At 38.8% G+C, this 17,957-nt stretch overlaps 1 protein-coding gene across 1 annotated transcript in view; it reads right to left on the bottom strand.

The window, feature by feature from the left end:
• Nucleotides 1-17,957, bottom strand: part of LOC102169802 (hepatoma-derived growth factor-related protein 3) — a 76,345-nt gene that overhangs the window by 16,993 nt on the left and 41,395 nt on the right. Inside the window, exons 2-3 of the mRNA XM_018066208.1 lie at nt 7,677-7,753; nt 2,628-2,766 (exon numbers count right to left, since the gene is read on the bottom strand). Of these exons, the coding sequence (XP_017921697.1) occupies nt 2,628-2,766; nt 7,677-7,753 (216 nt within the window). The remainder of the gene's footprint in view (nt 1-2,627; nt 2,767-7,676; nt 7,754-17,957) is intronic.

The following is a 17,957-nucleotide window of genomic DNA, read 5'->3' as shown; positions in this document are numbered from 1 at the left end:
TAGAAAAAGTTCAGCTTACTCTAGATTTTCAAAATAGAGGGCTGTCAACTTCAATTTTCCAGTGACCACTCGACATGAACCCTCTTATAGTAACAGAATTACAGGCATACCTGGGAGATATTTTAGGTTCAGTTCCAGACCACCACAATAAAGCAAATATCACAATAAGGCAAGTCACATGAATTTTTTGGTTCCTCACTGCATATAAAAATTATGCTTATACCATACTGTAGTCTATTAAGTTTATAGTAGCATTATGTCTAAAAAAACTATATATATACCTGAAAGATATTTTACTGCTAAAAAATGCTAATCATCATCTGAGCCTTCAGTGGGTCCTAACTTTTTCACTGATGGAGGGTCAGTCACATAGATGGCTACTGACTGATCAGGGTGGTGGTTGAAGGTTGGGGTGGCTGTGGCAACTTAAAGTTAAGACAACAACATCTGCAGTATCAGCTGACTCCGCCTTTTACGAACGAGTTCTCTGTAGCAGGCAATGCTGTTTGACAGCATTTTAGCCACCACAGAATTTTTTTCAAAACTGGAGTCAATCCTCTCAAACCTTGTCACTGCTCTATCAACTAAGTTTATGTAATATTCTGAATCCTTTGTTGTCACATCAACAGCCCTCACAATATCTTTACCAGGAATAGCTTTCATCTCAAGAAACAACACTCTTTGTTCATCCGTAAGAAGCAATTCCTTATCCATTCAAGTTTTAATAGCAGACTGCAACAGTGAAATTCTATCTCCAGGCTCTGCTTCTAATTCTCTTGCCATTTCCACCACATCTGCAGTTACTTCCTCCACTGAAGTCTTGAAGCCCTCCAAGTCATCCATGAGGGCTGGAATCCACTTCTTTCAAATTCCTCTTAATGTTGATATTCTGACCTCTTCCTTTGAATCAAAAATGTTGTTAATGGTATTTAGAATGGTGAATCCTTTCTAGAAGGTTTTCAATCAACTTTTCCCCATATTTGTCAGAGGAGTCACCAAGTATGGTCACTAAAGCCTTATAAGATGTATTTCTTAAATAATAAGACTTGAAAGTCTAAATTTTTCCTTGATCCATGGACTGCAGATGGATATGATGTTAGTAGGCAAGAAAATAACACTAATCTCATGGTACATCTCTATCAGAGCTTGTGGGTGGCCCGATGCACTGTCAATAAGCAGGAATATTTTCAAAGGAATCTTTTTTTCTGAGCAGTAGTTCTCAAGAGTGGCCTTAAAAATATTCAGTAAAGCATGTGGTCAGTAAACTGTGCTGTCATCTAGGTTTTGGTATTCCATTTATAAAACACAGGCAGAGCAGATTCAGCATAATCGTTAAAGACTCTAGGATTTCCAGAATGGTCAATGAGCACTGGCTTCAACTTAAAGCCACCAGTTGAATTAGCCTCTAACAAGAGTCAGGCTACCTTTTGAAGCTAAGTCAGCAGAAGAAGTCTCTTCTCTAGCTGTGGAAATCCTAGGGGGCACCTTCCAATAGAAGGCTGTGTCATTTACACCAAAGAATCTGTTGTTTAGTGCAGCCACCTTCATGAAGCACCTTAGCCAGAGCTCCTGGATCACCTGCTGCAGCTTCTGTATCAGCTCCTGCTGCTTCACTTTGCATGTTTATGTTATAGAAACAGCTTTTTCCTTAAGCCTCTGCCACCGACCTCTACTAGCTTCACACTTTTCATCTACAGCCTCCTCACCCCTCTCAGCTTTCACAGAACTGAAGAGAGTTAGGCCTTGCTCTGGATTAGGCTCTGGCTGAAGGGAATCATATGACTGGTTTGATCTTCAATCCAGACCACTCAAACCTTCTCCATAGCAGCAATAAGGCTGTTTCACTTTCTTATTATTCATGCATTCACCAGAGTGGTACTCTTAATTTCTTTCAAGAACATTTTTCTTTGCATTCACAACTTGGCTAACTGTTTGGCTCCAAGAGGCCTAGCTTTAGGCCCATGCCAGTTTCCTACATGACTTCCTTAGTCTCTAAGCTGAATCATTTCTAGCTTTTGATTTATAGTGAGAAACTTGACTCTTCCTTTCACCTGAATACTTAGATGCCACTGCAGGGTCATTAACTGGCCTAACTTCAATATTGTGTCTCACAGGGTGGCTCAAGGAGAGGGAGGGAGACAGGGGAATGGCTGATCACTGGAGCACTCAGAACACACACAACATGAACACACACACATCAATTAAGTTCATTGTCTTATATGGGTGGGGTCTGTGGCACCCCAAAACAATTATAATGGTAATATCAAAGATCATTGGGTACTATTAACAAATAGAAGAATAAAGAAAAAGTTTGAAATACTGAGCGAATTACCAAAATACGATGCCAAGACACAAGGTGAGCAAGTGCTAGTGGAAAAACAAGGTCAACAGACTTGCTCAGTGCAGGGTTGCCATAAACCTTTGATTTGTAAAAAATGCAGTGTCTGTAAGTGAAACAGAGCAAGGTATGCCTGAACATTTAATCCAACGTACGACTGGAGCAAGACAGAATTCTGACTTCAGATGCGTGGTGGGTGACTGTTAATATAAAGGACACACAAGAAAGATCGAAAAAAGTTAAAATTAAAAAATGAGATACAGCAAGTGATAATGAAGTAAATTGTTACCTGGTATCCAGTAAACTTTACTCCTGGGTTATTTTCTATTTCCCACAATCCTTCATTAAATCCTTTCCGTTTGTTTGATTTTCCAAACTTGTCCTTGTATTCCTTGTAAGGGAAGAGGTCTTTGGGACCTAGAAAAGCACTGCAGAGACACATCAGAAAGAGATTTGACATCTGACCTTCAAATGTAAGGCATTTTTAATATAAACTCAGGTGTCAGAGCATATCTTAGTATATAAATTATAAGTATTTATAAACTCTCTGAGTTAGGCACATATCACAAGATGTTTTGCACACATAAGTCAAGGTAGAAAAAAATGGACAGCTAGGTATACAGGCCAGCAACGCTGACTGTGTTGCTTTGATTTTAAATTACTAATTTCTTTTTTGTTTTGAAACTGATTTTAGTTAAACAAGTAGTTTTAAGGATGTCTACTTTGACCACTTAAATCATCTTACACTAAGACTTATATATGCTAATCTTTCATAGGTAAGGGGTGTAAAAACAGAAACACTAGAGTAAAAAATGATTCTAACTCTATATGCCACATTAGTATATTTATTATTTCTATAAATTAAAAAATCATTAGTGTTTAATGAGGCATTAGACAAGAAAAAAATTAGAAGTGGCAAAGTAGATAGAATCATCCAATTTAAACCTAATCCTACATTAGTCATAATTATGAAAAGAAAATGAGAATAATCCTGAGGCTGGCCTAGAGATCCGAGCATTTAAACTAAAGTCTTCAGCATTACTGTCTATGACATTAATCTGGCAGATGACATAGTGAGGCCCACAGCCTGGCTGAGATGCATTTCAAACTGAGACTCATTTATTCACATTTTACTGAACATCTCTAAAGTGTCAGCTGTTCCGGAGGTGCTGGGCGCTCTTCAGGGAACAAAAAGATGAACATCTCTGCCCTCATAGAGCATACTTCTAGTAGCAAGGGTAGGAGTCTAGACAATAGAAAAGATAAATAAAATATAGTACCATGTGCTAAAAATAAATAAGTCTATTGATGAAACAGAGAAGGGGGATAGTAAGGACTGGTGTGGATTTTAACAGTTTTAGAAATACAGATCAAGAGGGAAGGCTTCACTGAAAAGGGAACATCCAAGAACTGAAGAGGGTGAAGAAGGGACCAATGTGGTTATTTGGGGAAGAGGAGAGCAAGTTGAAGAAAGAGCAAGTATAAAAGGCCCTGAGATAGAAGAATGCCTAGTGTGTCTGGAGTGAAATGAGTGAAGACAGAGTTGTGAGACGAGGTCAGAAAGGTACCAGTATGGGAGCATGATCGTGATGGGGCTTTGAGACCACTACAAAGGCTTTGAGTCAGATGGGAAGCCATTAACGGCTCTGAGTGTGACAATTTGTGTTTTAAAAGGGTCACTCTGGCTGTGCTGAAAACACACTGAAGGTCTGGGTACTAGGGCAGAAGTGGAGAGACTAATTAGAGGGTACTGAAGTCACAATGGTGACTAGGACCAGGGTGTTGGTGAGGATTCAGGATCCAGGTGGCTGGATTCTGAATTTACTCTCCAGAAGGAGCCAAGGTGATCCACTGGTGAGTCGTATATGGTATGTGAGAGGGTGGAACTAAGGCTATCTCCAATAATATGGGCTTCCCAGGTGGCTCAGCGGTCAAGAATCCACCTGCCAATGCAGCTGATGCAGGAGATGGAGGGTGGATCTCTGGGTCAGGAAGATCTCCTGGTGAAGGAAATGGCAACCCACTCCAGTATTCTTGCCTGGGAAATCTCAGGGACAGAGGAGCATGGCGGGCTACAGTCCATGGGCTCAAAAAGAGTTGGACATGACTGAGCATGCACACACACCTGCCAAGGATACAGACTGAGAAATTAGAAGAATGGACTTAGTATACTGAAACGCAAAATTTTTGAGAGAACAAGATTTGAAGGTGACACGTTCAGTTCTGGATGTTAAATCTGAAAACCTAGTTAGATATCCCAGTGAAGACGTCAAGTAGGCAACTGGGCAGGTGATCTGGAATTTAGGGAAAATATCTGTGTGTATTTGGAACTTATCAGCAGAAGTTATATTGAAAGCTTTGAGACAATGGATTAACAGTTTACTGTTAATTTTATAAATTCCATTTTCTGACTGGATCTTAGTACTGGTCCCTTCCTTACACTGCCCAGCTGATCAAGAATTCAAGTTGATAAAATTACCCAAACATGCTTTCTGACCCCAATCACCACATCTGCTTTGGTTGTTGAACTTTAACTGTTCAGCATGATTGTATTTCACTGCATCCAGAGATAGTTTATTAGGTTACTGGACATTTTAATCAAACTGAGCATGAGAAGGACATGTGACTTTGGGTCTGGTGATTTCACTTGTAGAGCAATTTGACATAAATTATTAGACTACAGCTTTTGACCTTTCTCCAGTCGTCCTTGACTCTAGGTACAGGAATTAACTGTGGGCTAAGCTGCCTGAGGTTCATGTCAGCTACTGATGCTAACCAGAGCTTGTCTGTACTTTATGCCACAGGAGCCAGGGTTAATGATTCAACTGGCCATGTGAGCTATTGCCAGAAAGAGGGACATTGATTGAATGAGCTATTCTAAAACAAATTCTTATTTTTGATAGATGATCTCGGGTTTTTCTGTTTTACAGATAATTCCACAAATCAAATCTCCTTTCAACTGGTTAACTTTCCTATATGTTTTATGAATTTTAATGGGTAGACCAGAAAATAAAATTGTTCAAAGTAATATGCTCTAAGAATGTTAATTTTTTTTTCCTGGCAAAGGCTGCCTTAAGAATTGTCCAGACTAAAACTACAGGGGTAGAGTTATATGTGGCAGAAGAAATTTGGGCTCCAATCTCCTGTCTGTCTGAGCAACAGATTCAGAGCCATGTTCTGAGAATTCTGGCTTTGCCTGGGGGGTGCTCCTGCTGATAGTTTTCTTGTTAAATCCCTCGCTTTTCACATACTTTCCCCCCACTGCATTTATTTCATTGAATCAATTTTAATTCATTCAACGGCTATTTTTGAAAACACCTGCCATAAGCCAGGCACTGTGCACAGCACTGTGTATACAGGGCTTAGCAACATTCACATAATCTTTGCCTTCATAGACAGACTGAATATTAGGCACTTGCCAGGGCATATAATCTCAGGTTCAAGGACACCCAATACCTAGTAAATGATCAGCTGAAACAATCTTGTAACAATTTTTCTGAAGTTCACTGTCCTCTAGATGTTTTAAAATCTACTCCTGGATGATCAAACCAGCAGAAAATTCACAAATGGACCATAACACACTGCTCCTTGGTAGAAATGCTTTTACTGAATTGAGACTTGGAATTATGCCACTGACTTATATTAAGGATGCTACAAGAAAGAGTTCCATAAAATCCTTCATACTGTTCCCTGGAATGATTCTGTTACATTTATTAGCAATATACCAGGTGGCAAGCTCTTAAAGGGCAACTTTTATTTCAAGTGCCTCAAAGAATACCCAGAAAATGTTTACTAAGTGAGTGAAAGTCATCACATAATATGAGTAAATGGGTGACTTTGGTATATATAGTGGGAATGTAACAATCTTATTTATTAAATTCTGCCTTGTTCTAGATATGCAATCAGATCACTTAGAATTAAGTCCTAAAGGAAAAGCAAAATAATGTATAGACACAAGACAGAGTTAGGAATGAGGGAAATACAAAAACAGGTATCACAAAGCCCTGAGCACTTATTACTTTGGTAAAACATTTATTTCTTAAGCCTCTAGCAACCTCTTCAAGGAGAAAAACGTGTTAAGTTGCATTGTCCACAAGTGTCTATTAGATAAAAACAAAACAAAGAAAATAAAACTAACCTCTTAAAAGAAACATAAATGTTTCTCAGATGAAGACAAGCAGGAACTATGACTTAAAGGGCCCTCTCTTGGCTAACTCTCTTTCCGTAGGAGAATAAGGAAGATGTAAGGGTGCTAGAGACAGCACCATCAGGAGAAGTGCATGCCTGGCTCTGCCAACATTCACATAAACACAGGAACAGCCCTGACTTTGAAGACTTCTAAGATTTCATCGTAGTTTTAGCTTTTGCTCCCATTTGCAACTCCTATTCCATTTGTGTCCTTGTTGTAAACAACCATATGTGTTCTCAGTGTGTCAAGGTTGCCTACTGTTCCCTAGTACCCATGACTATCTTCTTGCTTTTAATGGATTACTCCTCCCAATTTGTTTCCCAACAGCGCTGCCTAGCTAGAGACCATGTTTCCAGCTTCCTTACAGCTTGATATGGCCTTATGACTGACCAAGTTCTTGCCACTGGAATAAACAAAAGTATAAGAGACATATTCAATTTCCCTGTCATTTCCTTACCTCTTCTCTCTCCACCTTCCCTCTATCTGGAAGATGCATGGGCACTGCTGAGCCAGTTTTTGCTTTTTTGTTCACTTTTCAAAATAAGCAGACAAGACCAATACCCCCGTGGAAGGGCAGAAACACAACAGAAGAAACCTGGGTCCCTGGAACAGAGCTGACTACCCACCTTGATGTATCTGCCTCTCTCTGGTTGTTTTTTAAAAAAATAGTAAACGCCTATATTATTTGAGACACTGTATTTTCAGTTTCCTTTATTCAACAGTTTAACCTGTACTAAGTGACCAACAGAATTATAAAAACTTATAAAGGCGGTACGTTTCCTTCAGAGACTGACAAACTGTGAAGAGGCCTGAGAGACTGTGAAATATGAATGGAAGACATAACTCTAGCAGGGAAATATACAAGAGCTACAAAAGAAATGACAAGAAAATCACCCTAGTACTGAAAAGTATCCTAAAAGAAACTTCTGGGCCATGCCCAACATTTAAGCAGAAACAAATGACGTTCAAAAGCAAAATGAATGAAAAATCTTGACATTAAGAAAAGATATATTACCTTTGTAATTTTACATAAGTGGTTATAATGATTTTAAGAGTATATAAAATAATATAAGTGATTGCTAACAACATATGTCATCTAGCAGAATCAAATCAGAACTGTTTAAAATGTATGTTGTTTTGTTGACTTACGTTTCGTGGGTGCCAAAAAAGAAGATAGGGTACTTATTGGCTGGAGGCTTCACAGCTCCCTCTGGGAGTTCATCGATCTGTTAAAGATAAAATCAGGTTAAATAGCATAAACATGAACAAACATTGTCATGATAATTTATTGCTATTTTCAAAATAAAATTACTCTAATAAAAATCCCAGTCATTTTTCTTTTCCCTGAACCTTATAAAATGATTCTAGAGGTCATACTGACACATCATATGGAGAGTAACTCTGTGAACTGATAGTAACCATTATGACAACACATAATCAGGAGACGAAACTACTCACGTCCTTCAGCTCAACAGAATTACACTTGGGAATCTGTCCTTGTGAAGTACTTCAAGAGAATAACAAAGAAACAAAAAAGATGCACTTTTGGGGGATAGCAGCAAATTTTTACACATACACACACACACTCCCTAGAAACATAAGCATTACAATATAGGAGAATTATGGAAAATTAACAAAATATTATATAGTGGCTAAAAGGTATCTCTTGGCTGGACTACTACAAGTAGTAGTAGTAGTCTTGCAGTCTACTACAAGACTCTCCCCACAAGCTGAAGTTGGAACCATGTTTTCAAAAGCATATTCAATTGCGTCAAATCCTTTAACAGCTTCTCAGAGCTGTGCACCTGAAATCTCTGGGATTTTTTAAAAGTAAAGATCATCAGCCTTCCCCAGATCCATCAATTCTTACATACAGCTGAGTTTGAGAACTTCCAAACTCTTCAGAATGCTACACATAGACCCATTATTTCCTAGAATGTTTCAAGAAGTGGTCCTTGACTTCCAAATCTCCATCTGCAGCCCCCACCCTTCTTTTGAACTCCAGGCTTGAAATTGTAAATACCTTCAAACCATTTTCATTAATAGGTCCTGCAAGCAGCTTAAAATTAAGACAAGGTTACGAATAGAAGAAGAGACATACTTGTAGTTTATCGAGCAAGGAAAAGAGTCTGATATCCAGTGTCTTGAAGAAATCTAAGGCCTTCTTAACTAACATGCCAACAGCCTGAAGATTACTAAATATCACACATTCATCTCTGAACTGAATGAACCATGTGTCACAGAACAGATGTTCTGGCGTACTGAGAGAAGATGGACTTTGAGTCTAGAAATGTGTAATTAAGTCTGGCTTCTGATTGATATAGAAAACATCACTTAATATTAGACTTTCACATCTGCAAAATGAGATGGTTGTACTAGATAACCCCTAGGTTTCCTTCAAGTCCTGAAATCCCATGCCTTGTCTAGAACTTAACTAATTTTCTCTGAATTTGTTTTGTTTCCTGTCTTATGGATTGGCACACTCAGTTACCAAGAAAGAAACCTTAGTCTTTTTATTATTTCCTCAAGAACTATGTTCAGTTTTTCACCAGCTTCTCCAATTTGGCTCCTGAAATGTCTCCAAATTGAATACCATTCCCATTACTAAATTTAGTTCCCTAAAAAAGTTCTCATGATCTTTTGACAAGGCCATAGCAGCTTTTCAAATTATCTCCTTGTCTCTTAGGCTTGCCCCTGTTACCTACTATACAGTGTTGGTTACTAAATTGTGTCTGACTCTTTGTGACCCCATGGACTATAGCCTGCCAGGCTCGTCTGTCTATAGAGTTCTCCAGGGAAGAATACTGGAGTAGGTTGCCATTCCCTTCTCCAAGGGATTTTCCTGACCTAGGGATCAAATCTGGCTCTCCTGCATTACTGGCGGATTCTTTACCATCTGAGCCACTAAGGAAGCCCACTTACTATACAACTTCTGTGTAAACCTTGTATATATTACATTCAATATACTACCCTGTAAGGACAATTTAAAATGAATAATTTCATTCTGAATAAAACTCAATATATTTTCAGTTTTATATATATATACACATATATATATATATATACACACACACATATATATATATATACACACACACACACACACATATTATTGTGGTAAAAAAGACCTAACATAAAATTTTCCATATTACCCATTTTTAAACTTATAGTTCAGTAACGTTAAGAATATTCACACTGCTATGGTACAGATCTCCAGAAAGTGAATATATTTTAAATGAACAAAAAATAGAAATTAATATGGAAATGCATATGTTTATGTATGTGGGGGGCACTGAATTGCTAGCTGACAAAACACTATCACATCAGGTTTTTTTTCCACCCCTGTGAGAAAACTGAAAGTGAATCTTTTTAAAAAATCTTTTAAAACTTTTCTTTCACATAAGACATAACTTGTGACTGAACTCTTCCTCTGCTGTGATGTTATGTAACTAACATCTACTGTAAAAGCTACAAACTGATGGCTCTTAGGCCCATGTCCAGCCTGAAGAAATGCTTTGTTTGGCTCATACAGTGTTTTAAAAATACTGAATTAGTTGTCAACACTTTAATACTGGAAGATTCATTATTAAAATCCAGACTAATAGCTTCTGTGGAAAAAATACTGAAGATAGGGCTGGGCAACACTAAGCCTGATTCCCACAAGGCAACAATTAGCTGAAGATGATCGACAGCTGCCTGCAGACAAGGTCTGCGCTCTCAAGTGTAACCTGTCTACCTTTCTCCAGGTGAGCCTTTAGATGCCTGCTTCCCTTACGTACATGACTTGCTTGGCCTCTTTGAATATCTGAGTTCATGCCTCCTGTGATACACAGTGTCAAGACAGCGACTTTATCATCACTCTGGTTCCCTCAAAAAGGTGTTTAAAGTTGATGCATTCACTGTATTTAATTGAGAGTCTTTGTTCTGAAAATTACACTTTTGGAATTATACTGAGCTGTTCAAGTAGATATACTTTCTTGATCCAATTAAAGAGTGCACCTCCGAGGCACTGGTTTTTGTGTTTGTTTTGGCTTCTAAAGTGAGTACTCAGTGGCAACAGAACTTTATCTTCAGTTGTTGTTGTTCAGTCACTAAGTTGTATCTGACTTTGCAACCCCACGGACATAGCACACCAGGCTTCCTTGTCCTTCACCGTCTCCTGGAGTTTACTCAAACTCATGTCCGTTGAGTCAGTGATGCCATTCACCTGTCTCATCCTCTGTCGCCCCCTTCTCCTCCTGCCCTCAATCTTACCCAGCATCAGGGTTTTTCTCAATGAGCTGGCTCTTCACATTAGGTGGCCAGAGTACTGGAGCTTTTGTTTTTCTACTGTTTCTGCTTTCCTGAATTTTATTTTCACTTTTATTTCTGGTTCTTGGCTATGTTCAGTTCTGATTCTGGTTTGCACACAGCCAGTGTTATTCCCCATAATAGGAGGATGGGGATCTAGTTTCTTTTGGGTACGACAGGGCAAATAATCTGGTACAACAGTCTTCTGGTTTCTAGAAGAATAAGTCCTGCTTTTACTGGAAAGAAGAAAAGCCCTTTGAGATCCAGATCAGTTAGTGTATGAATTTAGTGCGTCCTTTAACCTACAGCTGAAGCTGTAGACCTGAAGCTGAGGCCTCTGTGTGTGTCTATACTCGAAAGAGTCTTTACCCTTCCTTGCAGGAGTTTGAAATATTTTCCTTTTTCTAGGAAGGGTATTAACAAATTAGATATAAATTTCTTAAAACGAAAGAGTTTTGTTTCTATTGAGTTATAGATACTAGTAAGATTACAAAAATCTAATATAAAGGAACATAACAATCCCCAAGAAATTAAAAAAGTGAACGTAGAGTACTTGTTATTGTTCTTTGTTCATCTGCTCTGCTCACTGCAGAGACACTTCGGGGAGGTCAGGCAGAAACTGAGACTGTCCCGTGGGCCCATGGAGGTGGGGCCTGGAGGGAGGGGCCTCATGTTTCCTAGGAAACTTGTTCTCTGAGACTCATCTGAGTCTCACCCCTGGGCCCTCGCCATCAATACCACCTAAGGACTCAGGAGAAATGTGACTTCTCAGTCCACAACCCAGGCCAACTGACTCAGACACCTTGCAGGTTAGGCCCAAGAATCAGTGTTTTAAGAACCTCCAGCTACGCACACTAGGGTGCATGCATTCTTTCAGACTATGTTTTTCTCTGGAATATTTGCCCAAGAGTGGGATTGCAGGGTCACATGGCAGCTCTTACGCTTAGACCTTTAAGGAACCTTCATACTGTTCTCCAGAGTGGCTACACCAAATCATATTTCCACCAAGTGTAGAAGGGCTCCCTAGCTGTTTCTGATGTTAATAATAAGACATTCCACCTTCCTGTTGGGGGTCCTCCTGGTGAGCCACCTTTGTTTCCTATGATTAACCAAGTTTGCTTAAATCTGCAGCATTTTTGCACTGAGACTGCAAAATTGCATCAGTGCACATTTATTTGCCTAATACTTTTAAAAAATGTATAAAATGTATGTACAATTCTCAATCTTTTAAAGGAGTGCTACACTGTGATGGCCTCTTAAGGGAAAAAACCCTTCTCACAAGAATATTTTTATACATGAATCCAAATTTAAGTAATCAAAGTGAATCTTTGAACAAATCAGACTGGTTTACAATTCTGGTTTAAAAACAACTATTTGTCTTTATCTGGATTTAATCATTGCAGAGTGTAACATAAGTAAATAAAAAATAATAAAATTGGGGTTTCTCATGAAGATACTAATTTACACCTGAACTTAAAAGAGTCTACTGATAAGCTAGTATTACTTCCATATAATGTTTAGGATACAGGAAAATGTAAACTTAAATTACAATTCTGACAAACTTTCCTGTATCAACAGTAATTATATTCTGTGGGATGTTAAGATCAAACACAGTTTCCAATAGTAAACTTTAAGGCCTTGGACTAATAATTAAATTAATTAAAGGATATCTTGCATCTCCGAATAATTCCTAAGACAGAACGCTGAAATGACTGGTCAGCAAGTATGTGTGCCGCATGCTCAGGTGCTCAGTCACTTCCAACTCTTTGTGACCCCATGGGCTGTGGCACACCAGGCTTCTCTGTCCATGGGATTCTCCAATCAAGAATACTGGAGTGAAAAAAAAAAAAAGAATACTGGAGTGGGTTGCCATGCCCTCCTCCAGGGGATCTTCCCAACCCAGGGATCAAACCCATACCTCTTATGTCCCCTGAATTGGCAGGCAGGTTCTAGTGCCACGTGGGAAGCCTTCAGCAAGTGTAGTTTTAACAAATATATGACTTTTAACTTTTAAATGTACTGGAAAGGATATCTGTATTATGTGTATCCATGAGCTTTTCTGGTTTGTTAAAACACTTGTATGTGACAAATTTCTCAACTTCTCTGAAATAGGAGTTACTTTGGTTAAATTATAATTTAATATGGAGATTGAGACTATACTAAGAGCATAGTGACAAGAAGAACAACCATTTATGCAAAGGTAATGAATGGCATATGCTCTTGTTTATTAATGGGAAAAGGTTAGTCCTATACTTGAAGTTAAGTATCTTGGTTGTACCACAGTGAGAAACAGGACAAATCTGGATACTGAAAGCTGCAGATTTGTACAAAGGGAAATTTATTTGCCCTGGACAACAGTAACTGCAAATAACAGTCTAAAAATATGCAATGAAATGTTAAAATTTTGCCAAAGCTGGCTCAGTTTTGATGGATTTACTTGTAATATTAAAAAGTGAAAGCTTATAAATCCATTAATGTCAAATACTTATTAATACAAAACCAGAATTTGGCTTTCTCTGTTAAAATAACAAACTGGTCTTGGAATACTCTATTCGTTTGTAACAAAATATGGCAAAAGGTTATTCTCTATCTCCTGAATACTCTGCAAAGACAGTCTTATCTCACTAGAGTAACTTCCTGAACTTTGTGCTCTTTCCTACCCTTAAATTTTGCTAAAAAAAAAAAAAACAAAAAACAAAAAAACAAAAAACAGAAGTTCCTTGCTAAAGAGTTAAAGTTTAAAAAAAAGGGGGGGGGTCATCATCTTCAATGCTAATTTATTAAAAACATTATGTTGTTACTTTGACTAAGTCATTATTCATTACCCTCAGATAGCTAAGGTCCAATCTTAATCAAGCTATGAAGTCTGATACTTCTGTGATGTTACTGAGTTCATAGCACTCACTGGGAAACAATCTGGTTCAGACTGTGGTATAAGACTGCAAGCTCAATATCATGTGCTGCCTCAGCGTTCTGTAACATTGGGATGGTTCTGAATGGCCTACCCACAACTTCTCTTCCTCATTCTGCTCTGTGGACAAGGTCCCCTGGTCAAAAACTTCTCCTCATCAGAGGGACCACGCACAGTCTCTTTCTATCCCTAAGTAGCAGGTTTTGGTTCCCTTCTAGTCTCCAAATTATTCAAACAAGACAATCACATCCTCCTGTGGGAACCCCACTCTCTTGATACTACAAAATCTGCCTCCCATTGCCCCAGCTGTTCACTGCTTCTGAGGGCAACCTCTAGGTTGCCCTGTATGGCATGCAGTGTCTTCCTCCTCTGGGACTGAGTTTACAGAATTAATAAATAGTTGGCTATCTTACCTGTCCAGTGTTTTGTGTGAGCCATTACCAAAAACATGTGGGGGACTGTCTCTCAGCAATAGATTGAATAGGAAGTGATCAAAATACAAACAGGCACCAACATCAGGGGAATCTCATCAGAATGCTGGAGGAAGAGGTTCCACACAGTGGTACCTTAGCGGTTTCAGCTACTATAGGAGTCCAGATGGTAGTTGGGGGTGGGGTTGAATGGAGGATGAGAAGTCTTGAGGTCCAGAGGGCTAGGCAAAGATACCAAGATCCCTCCCTTGGCAGTGTCTCTTCTCTCAGAAAAGCTCATGGTCCATTCATGCACTTACTTTGTTCAAATGTCTACTCACACAGCACTGCATCAGAAGATTTTCCCCTTACAACCCAACTTAAAATAGTACCTCTTACCCTGTCATTCTCTATTCTTTAATTCTGCTTTATTTTTATTATAAGAATTCCCCTGACATTGAGTATCTGTTGTGTCTTCCAATTAGAATATAATCTCTGTGAGAAGGAATCTTGGTTTTGTTCACCACAACAGCTCTACTGCCTAAAGCAGCACCTGATGCTGGGTGGGAGCATAATAAATATTCCTTGAGGACCAAGGTTTCCTTACTCACTCAGGATCTGAGGAAGCCCTAACTACACTTGCACAGAGAGAGAATCAGTAACCCTGGCTGTGAAGGAGAAGAGAACTGTACATCACAGAACACTTTCAATAACATTACTAAGAAAAACTATTATAAGGTCATAGTATAAAGGAATCTCTATGCTTAAGAAAAGAAAACAAGGACAAACAACTTGTCTCTTTGAATATGTCAGTAAGAAGAACTGTGGGGGCCAGCTGACTAAGAATGTGGAGAAATAAAAAGACCATTTTACCTATGAAAGTTTATGAAGTAAGGTTAAATTACAGAGGGGAAAAAAGCTTGTGATCTTATCATAAAATGGTTTCAGGTAAAAAGAAGTCTACGAATAAGTCAACAAATTCACTGTAGGGGAAGAAAGCACAGTATGGAAAAAGGAAATGTGTACAAGAGGACAGGAAAAGAATTTTAAAAATTTGAGTATATTTGAATTAACAAACAGGTAATTGATCATCTTAATATCTGAAAATAATACTTTCTTAGAAGGACCCCAAGCATGATAAGGAAATAACTTGCGATATAACAGTTCAAAAAATCTGCTGAAAATCAGTCCCTAATTACCTTCAAGAATATAAAACCATTACTTGTTAGTTGACAGAGTGATCTCACACTAAAAGACAATTTGCTTTTCACTCCATAAAACTTTGAAAAACCTTGCCATTTTCACCTTTAAAAAATTTCAAGTAATTTTGAGAGGTCACAATATACTTAGAACACAGCGCTTTTACTGTAGGCTTTATGTAGGGGGCAGGCCAGATGACTTACTGAGGTGCCGTGTTGGTATGTGACACTGCTGATTCTGAAGGAGCATGCTGCTGCTACTGCTAAGTCACTTCCATCGTGTCCGACTCTGTGCGACCTCATAGACGGGCTCCTACCAGGCTCCTCCATCCCTGGCATTCTCCAGGCAAGAACACTGGAGTGGGTTGCCATGTCCTTCTCCAATGCATGAAAGTGAAAAGTGAAAGTGGAGTCGCTCAGTCGTCCGACTCTTAGCAACCCCATGGACTGCAGCCTACCAGGCTCCTCCATCCATGGGATTTTCCAGGCAAGAGTACTGGAGTGGGGTGCCACTGCCTTCTCCGGAAGGAGCATACATGGGGCATTAATACATCTCACAGTGCACCTGCAGAGAGCCAGCTGGACAACTGGAAGAACTCAGGCTGAACAATAAAGAGCGAGGGGTGTGGCTTATGATCTTCATATAAGATCTTTATTTGTAGTGCCAGATCCTTTTTTAAAAAAATTATAGCAATCATATTTTTAAATGAAATGTCTGGCCCATTCCCCCAACTTACCCTCAGTTTTTTATGCAACTGTCCACATAGGTTCAATTTTGAAGAGGTATAAAATACACTTTTAGGGTTTACTTTCACTTTTATTGGAATAATATTAATATACAGTGAAATATATTGATCCTAAATATAAATCTAGTGAGATTCTGATACATGCGTATGCCCATATAAGCAGCCCCTAATCAAGTATGCAACATTTAAGTGGTCTCAGAACATTTTCTCAGCTTCTCTGCTGGTTACTTTCTGTCTACCAAGACAACTATTTTCCTGATTTCTGTCATCATAGACCAATGTTGCCTGTTTCTGAACTTAGAAGTTTTAAAAAAACAATAGCAAGAAGTCTTTGGTCATTGGCTTCTTTTCTCAATGTCTTTTTGAGATGAATTCATATTATATTAGTAATATCATTCCTACATCATTCTTTTATATTGCCAAGTAGTATTCTACAGCATCTGTTCTCCAATGTAATGATGGACATTTGTATTGTTTCCAGTTCTGACTACTGTGAATGAAACTGCTATAATTATTCTTATGACTTTTTTGGGAGGGTAATATATGCTTTTCATTTTTTTGGATCCTAGGAGAAGGATAGACTGCCTGATGAACTATGGAATGAGGTTCGTGACATTGTACAGGAGACAGGGATCAAGACCATCCCCATGGAAAAGAAACGCAAAAAAGCAAAATGGCTGTCTGCGGAGGCCTTACAAATAGCTGTGAAAAGAAGAGAAGCAAAAAGCAAAGGAGAAAAGGAAAGACATAAGCATCTGAATGCAGAGTTGCAAAGAATAGCAAGAGATAAGAAAGCCTTCTTCAGCGATCAATGCAAAGAAACAGAGGAAAACAACAGAATGGGAAAGACTAGAGATGTCTTCAAGAAAATTAGAGATACCAAGGGAACATTTCATGCAAAGAGGGGCTCGATAAAGCACAGAAATGGTATGGACCTAACAGAAGCAGAAGATATTAAGAAGAGGTGGCAAGAATACATGGAAGAACTATACAAAAAAGATCTTCATGACCCAGATAATCACAATGGTGTGATCACTAATCTAGAGCCAGACATCTTGGAATGTGAAGTCAAGTGGGCCTTAGAAAGCATCACTACGAACAAAGCTAGTGGAGGTGATGGAATTCCAGTTGAGCTGTTTCAAATCCTGAAAGATGATGCTGTGAAAGTGCTGCACTCAATTTGTCAGCACATTTGGAAAACTCAGCAGTGTCCACAGGACTGGAAAAGGTCAGTTTTCATTCCAATCGCAAAGAAAGGCAATGCCAAAGAATGCTCAAACTACCGCACAATTGTACTCATCTCACATGCTAGTAAAGTAATGCTCAAAATTCTCCAAGCCAGGCTTCAGCAATACGTGAACCGTGACCTCCCTGATGTTCAAGCTGGTTTTAGAAAAGGCAGAGGAACCAGAGATCAAATTGCCAACATCCACTGGATCATGGAAAAAGCAAGAGAGTTCCAGAAAACCATCTATTTCTGCTTTATTGACTATGCCAAAGCCTTTGACTGTGTGGATCACAAGAAACTGTGGAAAATTCTGAAAGAGATGGGAATACCAGACCACTTAACCTGACTCTTGAGAAATCTGTATGCAGGTCAGGAAGCAACAGTTAGAATTGGACATGGAACAACAGACTGGTTCCAAATAGGAAAAGGAGTCCGTCAAGGCTGTATATTATCACCCTGCTTATTTAACTTATATGCAGAGTACATCATGAGAAACGTTGGACTGGAAGAAACACAATCTGGAATCAAGATTTCTGGGAGAAATATCAATAACCTCAGATATGCAGAAGACACCACCCTTATGGCAGAAATTGAAGAGCAGCTAAAAAGCCTCTTGATGAAAGTGAAAGAGGAGAACGAAAAAGCT

The sequence above is a fragment of the Capra hircus genome, chromosome 21 (genome assembly GCF_001704415.2).
Source record: "Capra hircus breed San Clemente chromosome 21, ASM170441v1, whole genome shotgun sequence".
NCBI classification, from domain to species: Eukaryota; Metazoa; Chordata; class Mammalia; order Artiodactyla; family Bovidae; genus Capra; species Capra hircus.
Note: the sequence above shows the minus strand (reverse complement) of the source record. Positions and strands in the feature narration are given on the sequence as shown.